General features: G+C 43.7%; 1 protein-coding gene across 1 annotated transcript in view; it reads right to left on the reverse strand.

Moving 5' to 3' along the window:
* LOC139576045 (PH domain leucine-rich repeat-containing protein phosphatase 2-like) overlaps nucleotides 1-12,536 on the reverse strand; it is a 57,231-nt gene that overhangs the window by 22,995 nt on the left and 21,700 nt on the right. Inside the window, exons 4-5 of the mRNA XM_071401658.1 lie at nucleotides 6,184-6,374; nucleotides 5,606-5,731 (exon numbers count right to left, since the gene is read on the reverse strand). Coding sequence (XP_071257759.1) covers nucleotides 5,606-5,731; nucleotides 6,184-6,374 — 317 coding nt within the window. The remainder of the gene's footprint in view (nucleotides 1-5,605; nucleotides 5,732-6,183; nucleotides 6,375-12,536) is intronic.

Below are 12,536 nucleotides of genomic sequence, written 5' to 3' on the forward strand. Positions count from 1 at the left end.
TACTGTTTACTGCTCCCAAATAGTTTTTTTAATGAAGCTTAGTGATAATAGAACAAGGTTTTGACCAGAAACCACCTGCATGGAGCAAATGAGGTTTGCACACAAACACACACAGAGTAACGGGCAACTTTAATTAAAAAAGGTTGAGTCGGTTCAATAATGATTCGATCACAGAAGGGAAGTTGGAGTCATACGCTGTCTTCAGCATTACAGAACGATTTATGGAGCATTATAAATAAAGGAATACTGATAAGGTCATGTTGTGAGTCCATAACAAAACAGGATGTTCACACAGCTCTAGTGTTGTGGTCAAGTAGAGTTGGCAGCATGAGCTCCACAGAGGTGTGTGGTACTTTCATGATCCTCACAGTAAGTGCTGTGTATATCCAGGGGTGGAAGTAGATTTCATTTCTTCCCGGAACGGGACCTTCTATGTGTGCAAGTGCTTTTAAAATTGTTTATAGTCCTAATCATAGAATTACATAGAATCCCTATTAATTGAATAGGATCTCTATGGGTCTAATAGTAAAGATTTGTCGTTTAACTTTCAAAATGTATAAGCTTACCTTTTAATGTGGCACACACACAGTCATGATGTTTTCATCTGATTGTCAAACAATTACTTCAAAAGGCTCATGTACAGTAGGCTACCTGCACACTTTACTCTGGGATGGTGTAATCATTTTTTTGAAAGGGGGGTGTGGAAATAAATTGTTTAAGCCTCATTTAGATCTTTTTCTGCTTATAATTTCCTACATTTGGTCGGCTACTTGTAAGCCACGGTGTCTATAATTAGATACATGCAGCTTCTCGTCAATACTTGATGGTTGCCTAGAAGACTAAATAAAGACTTTCTCACCAGAATGATGTCATAAATCATCAACAATCTACACTGAACAAAAATATATACGCAACATGTAAAGTGTTGGTCCCATGTTTCATAAGTTGAAATAAAAGATCCCAGAAATGTTCCATACGCACAAATAGCGTATTTCTTTCAAATGTTATGCACAAATTTGTTTACATCCCTGTTAGTGAGAATTTTATCCTTTGTCAAGATAATCCATCCACCTGACAGGTGTGGCATATCAAGAAGCTGATTGGACAGTATGATCATTACACAGGTGCACCTTGTGCTGGGGACAATAAAAGGCAACTTTAAAATGTGCAGTTTTGTCACACAACACAATGCCACAGATGTCTCAAGTTGAGGGAGCGTGCAATTGCAGGAATGTCCACCAGAGAATTGAATGTTAATTTCTCTACTATAAGCCGCCTCCACCATCATTGCAGAGAATTTGTCAGTACATCCTACTGGCCTCAACTGCAGACCACGTGTAACCATGCCAGCTCAGGACCTCCACATCTGGCTTCTTCACCTGCGGGATCATCAGATCGTCAACAAAATCTTGAAAAACGGTCCAACATGTTTCTGAGAGTATTTCAATTAGTCTTTGATGGATATTTTATGTGGTTGAAAATGGAATACTTTCAGCTTCTACGCCGCTGATAGAAATTGCACTTTTAGGCTACACAGCACGGTCCCTAAATGCTAGAGGTCGACCGATTAATCGACATGGCCGATTAATGAGGGCCGATTTCAAGTTTTCATAACAATCGGTAATCGGCATTTTTGGACGCCGATTACATTGCATTCTACGAGGAAACTGCGTGGCAGGCTGACCACCTTTTACGCGAGTGCAGCAACAAGCCATGGTAAGTTGCTAGGTAGCATTAAACTTATCTTATAACAACAACAACAAAAAAATCTCCACATAATCACTAGTTAACTAAACATGGTTGATGATATTACTAGGTTAACTAGCTTGTCCTGCGTTGCAAAAAATCAATGCGGTGACTGTTAATTTATCATCGAATCACAGCCTACTTCGCCAAACAGGGGATGATTTAAGCTCATTCGCGATAAAAGCACAATCGTTGCACGAATGTACCTAACCATAAACATCAATGCCTTTCTTAAAATCAATACACGGAAGTATATTTTTTTTAAAACCTGCATATTTAGTTAAGAAATTCATGTTAGCCGGCAATATTAACTAGGGAAATTGTGTCACTTCTCTTGCGTTCATTGCACGCAGAGTCAGGGTATATGCAACCTTTTGAGCCGCCTGGCTCGTTGCAAACCAATTTGCCAGAATTACACATAATTATGACATAACATTGGTTGTGCAATGTAACAGCAATATTTAAACTTAGGGTTGCCACCCGTTCACTGAAAGAATAAACGTTTTGTTTTTCAAAATGATAGTTTCCGGATTTGACCATATTAATGACCAAAGGCTCATATATCGGTGTTTATTATATTATAATTAAGTCTATGATTTGATATTTGATAGAGCAGTCTGACTGAGTGGTGGAAGGCGGCAGCAGGCTCAAAATTTACTGCGTTTTGCCAGCAGCTCTTAGCAATGCTTGAATCACAGCGCTGTTTATGACTTCAAGCCTATCAACTCCTGAGATTAGGCTGGTAATACTAAAGTATCTATAAGAACATCCAATAGTCAAAGGTATACTAAATACAAATGGTATAGAAAGAAATAGTCGACGCGTCATAATTCCTATAATAACTACAACCTAAAACTTCTTAACTGGGAATAGAAGAACTGGGAATATTGAACCACCAGCTTTCATATGTTCTTGTGTTCTGAGCAAGGAACCAAAAAGTTAGCTTTTTTTACATGGAACATATTGCGCTTTTACTTTCTTCTCTAACACTGTGTTTTTGCATTAAAACCAAACTGAGCATGTTTCATTATTTATTTGAGACTAAGTAGATTTTATTTATGTATTATATTAAGTTAAAATAAAAGTGTTCATTCAGTATTGTTGTAATTGTCATTGTCATTATTACACACACACACACACTCACACACATATATATATATATATACACATATATATTTTTGAAAATCGGCTCTTTTTGGTCCTCCAATAATCGGTATCAGCGTTGAAAAATCATAATCGGTCGACCTCTACTATACAGGCATTTGAATCATATTTTGCCACTCCTGTTCGAGACAAAAATGTACATTTGGTATATAATTTTACTGCGAGGAACACTTAATTCTGCAGGAGTTAACATTATAGTAGGCTACATATGAAGCCTACATTCAGTGTCCAGACTTCTGTTACTATTCCAACTATCATTCTGGCATCCATACAGTGTACTGTGCAACCGCCATTTGATAAATGCCAAGAGACATCAGTTCCAAAACACAAAAGTCTTACGAATGGCATTCTGTGATTGTCCTTCATTAGGCCTACAAGTCTTGTAACCTGAATTGATGTGTACACTCTGTCTGTGCGCGTCTCGGTCTTGGCCACTCATCTCTGCCTTGGCAAAATTTCAGTGCTATCGTCGAACCAAACGGCACTATTCCACACCTCTTCAAGTTTATTCACAAATCTTTCACATGACTAATGATAAATAGTGTAATAGGCTACAGTTTTCTTGGAATCTGTTTTAATTATTATGACAGGCTCATGTACCCTTACTATTTATTTTGCCAGGACTCTGTACTGGACCACTCTGGCTTACTTTCACCTCTGACTATATCTGATTTCAGTCTAGATGTTTTGCATTGTTCAGCACTCCCTGTCCCGCCACCGCTTTTCATTGGCTATGCTCATACAGTCATTGCTCACTTATCTACATGTGCAGAATCCAGCTGAACAGCATTTCCTTCAGCTCTGAAAAGATAGACTGTATAGTTGTCAGCACAGGGAGGACTCTGTCTGTCTGGGGGTTGTAGTTTAATAAATTTCTCAGTCTGAAAACATGCTCGCTTCAATCCACCACAGGACTGCATACTGTGCAACACCCCAGAAAATAGATTGGTTGCTCAGCAGAGCATGTCGTCACATTGCTTTTAGGGATAAACAAACACAAAATCTTAGAGTACTCATCAGCTAGCTTTTAAAAAGGCCATCAAGCGCTGGTCAGAGAGAGACAGATGAAGACAGTTGAGCGAGAAGGAGAGAGAGAGAAAGAGTTTTGGGGAAATGAGAGAGAATAGAAATTGAAATAGACAGAGAAAGGCTGGGGAAGTGACCTGCATGTTGACTGGCCTGAGAGAGGAGAGCAGCCTGTGGGGTAGAGGCTAGCTAGGCAGCAGTGGGAGCCCTTGATGCCCAGTGTGTGTGGCTGTGGAAGATGACCCCCTCCTCCCTGTATGCATTCAGACAGCCTCCAAGCCTTTCTGTCTGGGAGGAACTGGGCATGCCACAAGGCCACTCACCAGGCTCAGCTACTCACATACAGGCCACTGTCAGAGCAAGGAGCCATTAGCCAGCCAGCACAGCCCCCATCACACAGCAAACACCACAACAACCCCCCTCCCCGATTCAGAAACACACACACACACACACACACACACACACACACACACACACACACACACACACACACACACACACACACACACACACACACACACACACACACACACACACACACACACACACACACACACACACACACACACACACACACACACACACACACACACTAAAACAAGGGCTTTATTGTGTCCAGCCTGGCATGAGGATTGCCCCAAATCCACCATCTCATCCACCCTTCCTCTAATTCTTCTCCCCGCATCTCTCTCTGCCCCTCCAGTTCTCTCAATCTCAATTCTCCCCTCCATCTCAAGCACCAACTCTCTCTGCTCCTCCATACCTCTCTATCCTCCCCTCCATCTTTTCATCTGAAGCACCACCTCTCTGCTTCTCCATACCTGTCTTCTCTCTCACTCCTACATCTCTCTCTATTTCTCCCTCTGTCTTCTTCAGCCTGCCCTCCCCTCTCTCTGTCTTCATCTCCAGCCAATCATGTCACCATAGGAACATCTGATGTCTAACTCTCCTAAACTGCTCCCGTAGTAACAGGGCCACTCCAGCTCAGTGATCTGCACCACAGTGGTAGGTAGGTAGGTAGTGAGGAGAGAGAGAGAGCTGGAGAGAGAGGGAGAGAAAGCTCCTTGACTTAGCATGGATCTACTACTAATTGGATTTTCATTTTCAGTTGCCTTTTTTTCTCCACGGCTCATTGTGTGCCTGCTCTGCCTGGAGGCATTCACAGAGCTCGTTAGGGCCCAGTAAGGGGCTGGGACACAATGGCCATTAATTCAGAAATTAGAGGCACAGCAAGAGGAGCAGAGCAGCCAGGGAGGGACAGAGAAAGGGGCTGAGGATACTAACTTCATATAGTTGTACTGAGACCCATGTGCAAGCACACAGACAGTACACACAGACACAATCAATGACCCATGCACCCTCCTAGCCAGTTGTTTAATCAAAGCCAGACACTGCTGGTCCTCTGTCGTCGCTGCAGAGCCAATCACCGAGGTCACCTGTGTTCCACAGCAGGACTATGATTGAATGACAGACCAGGTAGTGGGCACTCTGTAACTCTGCCCTCTCAGCATACTGCACACTCTGATTCCCAGCCCAGAGGAACCAACCAGGACCACCCCTCACTGTGTTTCATGACAGAGACCTTGCAAAATTGATCAGAGAAAACATACACAAAGCTTTGGCATGCAGATTGTCCTACATATCAACTCTGACAGGTAAACACACTTACTTTTGAAGCCTGCCGATGCCACCTCTGATAGTCTGCCAGTGTGTCGAAGTTAACAAAGTATGTCTGGGCCTGAGGTCCGGCTGAGCTGAACATCAGACAGTGTTGTCTCCTCTTCACCTCCTCCACCTGAATGTACAAAACAGAGATGTTGAGGAGGACAGACACATCCACTGATGTTCCCAAGAAACTACTATAAGGCATTATGGTGCCTACTGGCTCCATCCATATAAGGCAGAGACACATGTGCTTAAGTGTGCCTGAATGTGCATGTCTATGGCTGCATTTACACAGGCAGCACAATTCAGATTTTTTTTAAACAAATTGGTTGTTTGACCAATCATATCAGCTCTTTTGCCAATAATTGGGCAAAAGATCAGAATTGAGCTATCTGTGTAAACACAGTGTGTATTTATGCCGTTCTCATTGTGCTGTACAGTGCATCCCCTCTGTCCGTCTGTCAGTCCCAGCTGTGTTGTTGTATCTGTGATCTGCTGTTGTCTCTGTCTCTCTTTGACCCCTGGGGAATGTATGGGTTTGGAAAACAACATCTCTCCAACCCCTGACCTCTAACCCCTCACCTTTCCCCCCACCAGGGGCAGGATGTGCATCTTCCCCGTCAGGCTGTCTTTGACGGAGGCCACAATCAAACAGGTGCCACACAGGAGGACCTGGCGCTCTGCCCACTTGTGCAGCTGGGTCTTCCCCTTCCTGACGCTGAACACGCCCGTCAGCAGGGTTCGCTCCTGCTGGTCTGCGTTCATTGGACACTCTGGGGAGGAGAGGGGTTAGTTAAAGAACATGGTCACATACACTGCATTCAGAAAGTATTCAGACCCCTTGACTTTTCCCACATTTTGTTACGTTACAGCCTTATTCTAAAATGTATAAAATTGTCTTCCTCATTCATCTACACACAATTCCCCATACTGACAAAATTAAAACAGGTTTAGAAATTTTTGCAAATGTATTCAAAAGAAAAAACAGAAATACCTTATTTACATAAATATTCAGACCCTTTGCTATGAGACTCGAAATTGGGCTCAGGTGCATCCTGTTTCCATTGATCATCATTGAGATCTTTCTACAACTGTATTGGAGTCCACCTGTGGTAAATTCAATTCATTGCTCATGATTTGGAAAGGCACACACCTGTCTAGATAAGGTCCCACAGTTGACAGTGCATGTCAGAGCAAAAACCACGAGGTAGAAGGAATTGTAGATAGAGCTCCGAGACAGGATTGTGTCGAGGGGGAAGGGTACCAAAACATTACTGCTGCATTGAATGTCCCCAAGAACACAGTGGCCTCCATCATTCTTAAATGGAAGAAGCTTGGAACCACCAAGACTCTTCCTAGAGCAGGCTGCCTGGCCAAACTGAGCCACCAGGGGAGAAGGGCCTTGGTCAAGGAGATCCTTGATGAAAACCTGGACCAGAGTGCCCAGGACCTCAGACTGGGGCGAAGGTTCACCTTCCAACAGGACAACAACCCTAAGCACACAGCCAAGAAAAGGCAGAAGTGGCTTCTGGACAAGTCCCTGAATGTCCTTCTGGCCCAGCCAGAACCCAACTTGAACCTGATTGAACATTTCTGACACTCCCCATCCAACCTGACAGAGCTTGAGAGGATCTGGAGACAAGAATGGGAGAAACTCCCCAAATACCGGTGTGCTAAGCTTGTAGCCTCATACCCAAGAAGACTTGAGACAGTAATCACTGCCAACAGTGCTTCAACAAAGTACTGAGTAAAGGGTCTGAATACTTATGTAAATGTGGTATTTCAGGTTTTTTTTCAATTATACATTTGCAAAAATGTATAAATACGTGTTCTTGCTTTGTCATTATGGGGTATTGTGTGCAGATTGATGAGGGGGGAAAACAATTCAATCGATTTTAGAATAAGGCTGTAACGTAACAAAATGTGGAAAATGTCAAGGGGTTTGAATACTTTCCGAATACACTGTATCACACGTACACAGTGCACATACATCCCACCCACACCCTGTACACAAACATTACGTTAATACCATATGTTCTCAAAAGGGGTAGTGTTATCAAGAGACAAAGACAAGGAGAGGGCTAGACGCTGCCAGAACATGAAGTCACACTGATATCAACAGGTCCCGATGATGTCACCTATGCATTAGTCAATGAATAGGACATCTCTTCCTGGAAGTGTTCTTATGTCATTAGATCAGCCCAGCCTATAGTCTCATTATCCTCCACATAGAGAGCTGATATCTCTAGAGCATGCTTAACATCTGCTATGACACACTGTAATAACGTATCAAAACCCATTTATTCACTGGATGGAATCTAAAGATAGTTTGAAGGCTTTATAATCTATGGCTCATCCATGGTAGAGATCAAAGGTGTGAGTGTCACTCCCTCTAACATCTGATCAGAGATCACTGGGCTCTGCATGTCTAGGCTGCTGACAAGGTTGATCAAAACACAAGGTGATACAGGTGAGCATTCATTGGCCCAACTCGAGGTGTCCCTAGCTTTTAATCAGTCTCCCCTTTTCATTAACACACACACAACTTTGCGATTGTTCTCAGAGATGCTCTAACCCAGATGCATCAGTCAGGTTGATGAATGAGTCAGAATTTTGTCACATTAAAACCCTCGTTCAATCTAATTATGTAGCAGGGAGGTAAGGCTAGGTGTTGCAGCCTGAGTATGCTGCTTCTGAAGGACACAAACAGCAGGCCTCACTCCCTCTGCTCCGCCAGGCCTCAAGTACACTCAGGTTAAAGGCTGGTCAAATAAGCACACAACAGCTTTTTTTTCTCCTCTGTTTTCAATTTCCCTTGAAATAACAAGGTCTGCGTTTTTCTTAAAACCACCTCATTGTCTCCAACTCCCAGAGGCAGGCAGACATGTCCTCGCTCTCTCTGCCCTTTTCTTCTCTTTCACGTCTAAGGAGTGGCGGCCAGGGATCAAAATGAAGTCAGGCTGCTTGACTTTGTGCTGTCTGGAAAACCCATAATGAACAAGACAATGGCATTTGACAGCAAAACTGGGCCGCTGGCGCTGGCTGGGGATCAATAGAGGTTTCTGATCCCCGGGCTTCCCCTCTGTGCTGGAATTGTGGTACTCTGGTCCTCTTCTCTCTGACAAAGGCCCTAGGGGCCAAGGGCAGCCAGCCTTAGAAGGAGAGGGAGAGGGGAAGAGCAATCGAGAGGGAAAGAGGGATAGAGAGAGAGGGGGGAGAGCTGCATCAGTGTCCTCTATGTGTCTGTGTCAGTGAGGGTGAAGGAGGTTGACCTGTCAAAGACAGACTTGTAGCCCTGTAGGTGCTCCACATACAGCCAGGAAGACACGGGCAGACAGGACGCTCTCTCCCACTGGCCCCACAGCAAATCCACTACAAACAGCCACATTCCTCCCTCATCCACACACTCATCCCATTCTATCCCCCAATGAACTGCTGGTTACCAGCCCCCTCCCCATAAATCTCTCTCACTTTCATATCTCGCCTTCCAACTGAATTAAACACCTAATAATCACCTCCCTGTTCTTTCCACCTCTCTGTGAAATGATCCAAGAACACAGCATGCCAATACAGCACGTCAATACAATCTCAGACTACTGACTCAGAGTCCCACTGAGCATTCTCACCTCCAACATCACACACAGGAAAAACACTGCCTCATTATTATAAATAGTGTTGACTCTGGTGCAGTGGGTTGTGAGAGAGGGAATGGTTGATATTGTGTTTGTAGCTAGCGCACAGTGATGACCCAAGTTGGAACAACCCCCAGAAACACTACAGATGTAAGCCCTCTCTGAACAATGGAGCCAGAGGGCCAGACTGAAAACGCCACATCTAACTAGAGTTAGCGTTTTCTACAGCAATAAGAGGAAAGTGAAAGTCACTCAATATTTGGGGGTTTGATTGCATTTTGAGAGACGGCAGCAGAATGTAGCTCAATGACAATACAGTGCTATTTTAAACAAACCGTAGCCCTAAAAAGCCCTTCAAATCAAATCTACTTCGAGATCTTCTGACTATTATGCAAGATGTCAACAAGCGTTTCTAAATTGGACATCCCCCTGGACTCGACTCCAAATCTGAGGAGCAGGCCTCTGCACAGAGCAGCATCAAGCTGAAAAAATTTAACGCACAGAGACACTTAGCTGTGCTCTGCTCTCCCTGCTCTGGCCATGGAAAAAGGCCACCCCCATTAACATGGTTGTGTGTAAATACCCACAGCCTATACTGCTGCATTGCTACAGGGTGTTGGCAAGTACGTACTTTATCATCTCATGCTATCAGAATGACGGGGAATACAAGATCATACTTCAGCAATAAGGCCTGAGGGGGGGTGGCATATGGCCAATATACCACAGCTAAGGGCTGTTTTTAAGCACCACGCAACACAGAGTGCCTGGATACAGCCCTTAGCTGTGGTATATTGGCCATATATCACAAACCCCTGAGGTGCCTTATTGCTATTATAAACTGGTTAACAACTTAATTAGAGCAGTAAAAATAAATGTTTGGTCATACCCATGGTATGCGGTCTGATATACCACGGCTGTCAGCCAATCAGAATTCAGGGCTCGAACTACCCAGTTTATAATTGATAATATAGGCTAATGGCATTCGCAGTATCTCAGATGTGGTCTCATCACCAATGGTACGCAATTACCACACAACTTTCCCCCCCTGTTGCATTAGGCTCTAATGTACAACAATTTACAGCAGTCAGCACAGCTCAAACACCCAGCCAACAGACCTGAAACATTCACAAAAACATACTCAACATTCTTTGTTCATTCTTTAATGAAAGACAACTCCACTGTTTGCAGTGTGCCCGGGATAGCGAGAACACTAACACTTCCTCTCCCAACACAACAATAACACTTTCTGACAATCACTCTCTCATTCAATCACAATGAAAACAAGTCTCAGCCATTCACGGCAAACTGCTGGACCCAAAACAAACACGCATGCTTTCCCACCATGTCAGAGTTGCCAGGGAAACGTTGAGTACCTTGGACTACAAGTCTGCTCCAGGCTGGTACATCTGCACCATCTACACTCCCCTGCATATTTATTTGAATATTGAAGCTATAACTTTAAGTTTGGCTCTATACTCTTGCATTTTGGATTTGAGATCACATTTTTCATTTGAGGCAACAGTACAGAATGTTACCTTTTATTTGAGGGTATTTTCATACAGATCTGTTTTACTGTTTAGAAATTAAAGCAATCTATGTGTCTAGTCCCCTCATTTGAAGGTGTCATAAGTATTTGGAAAAAAGTACTTGTGTATTAAAGTAGTCAGTCAAAAGCTTAGTATTTGGTCCCATATTCCTAGCACGCAATGACAGCATCACGCTAGATACGATACAATCTTGTTGGATGCATTTTTAGTTTTCATTCTGTTACAGATTATGTTGCTCCCAATAGACATTAATGGGAAATAATGTATTGTGTCATTTTGGAGTCTCTTTTATTGTAAATAAGAACAACATATGTTTCTAAACACTTCTACATTTAATGTGGATGCTACCATGATTACAGATAATCATGAATGAATCGGGAATAATGATGAGTGAGAAAGTTAAAAGGCACAAAGATCATACCCCCAAGACATGCTAATCTCTCATCATTACCATTAACAGGGGAGATTAGCATTTGAGGGGTATGAGCCAAATTAAAAGTTTTAGCTTCAGTATAGAGCCAAATTAAAAGTTTTAGCTTCACTGTCCAAATAAATACAGGTATGTCGGGGAGTGTATAATTACCCCTTCACCCCTGAGCAGCAGTCAGCCACTCCCACACCAGTGATTTATGATATGGACCAATCTCATTGGTCATAAAATGTGTACAGGTTTGGCAGAGCGGCCAGATGTTGTTGTTTAACTCTGTTCTCGCTCTCTCTTTCTCTGTTCTCAGGCTAGACTCCAGCAGCAGTTCCAATAGCAGCAGGGTGGGAGTCCTCGGCAGCAGGGGTAGAGAGAGGACATGCCTAATCACTAAACCTAGTCCCACTTCCGCTGCTCAGTCACTGCCAAGCCACAGAGACAGAGTAACAAATCACAGTGCATGTCCTGGGTGAACCCCCCTCACACCCCTGCCCTCTGTCCCTCAGCTCTAATGTCCCTGTCTCCTGTTGACGGTAGTCTTGGCGACAGTGGTCAAGTCTTTCTTCAACAGTCACCAGATGGGCAGGGGAGTGAGGTAGGTCAAACTGTCCCCTGTGGCATTGAAACTACCGTACAGAGACACAGAGTAAGAGAGAGAGCGAGAGTCAAAGGAGGTGGCAATGGGCCAAATGCATTCTGTAGACCCAACACTTGTACATCAACTTTCCCTATGGAGTATCAGCACCTGAGAATCCCCCAAACCAGACTACATTTCAGCTGTCAGCCAGACATGACTCCAGACAGCCCCGTCCGTCCATCCAGACTGAACAACTGCATTGATGTTCTGTCTCCAACAGGGAGAACTAGAAGAATATTGCATAGATTAGGTTAGTTTGCAGTGGGGGGCCAGTGGAGGCAGAAACAGGCTTACTGCAGCCCAGGATCAGAACAGCAGGTCATTTTTGGCAATAACATCAAATCAGAGCCGCGCAGGCCCCCTCCGTGACCTATTCTTACTGTAAGAAATGCAATTCATAAAGTCCTTAAGCTTGCTTCCATACTAGGGAAATAAAATAAAATTAATACTGCTTCAGCAGAATAATGCAGACAAGTTAGACAGAACTAGGGGACAGTGGCAGTGCTTACTGGATACTGAACAATGGGAAGGTAGAAAGTCCAGCTAGCATCTTTCCGATATGCACATCTTCCCCATCCCTCTATGGTTCAGCAATAGGATGGAGGGGTAATTTACCAATAAAGATTGCATTGAAATAGACCAATCTAAACTGACAGGATCCCATCCACCTCCGAGACACCCAGCTCTTTAAGTCA

This window comes from Salvelinus alpinus, chromosome 5, assembly GCF_045679555.1.
Source record: "Salvelinus alpinus chromosome 5, SLU_Salpinus.1, whole genome shotgun sequence".
NCBI lineage: Eukaryota > Metazoa > Chordata > Actinopteri > Salmoniformes > Salmonidae > Salvelinus > Salvelinus alpinus.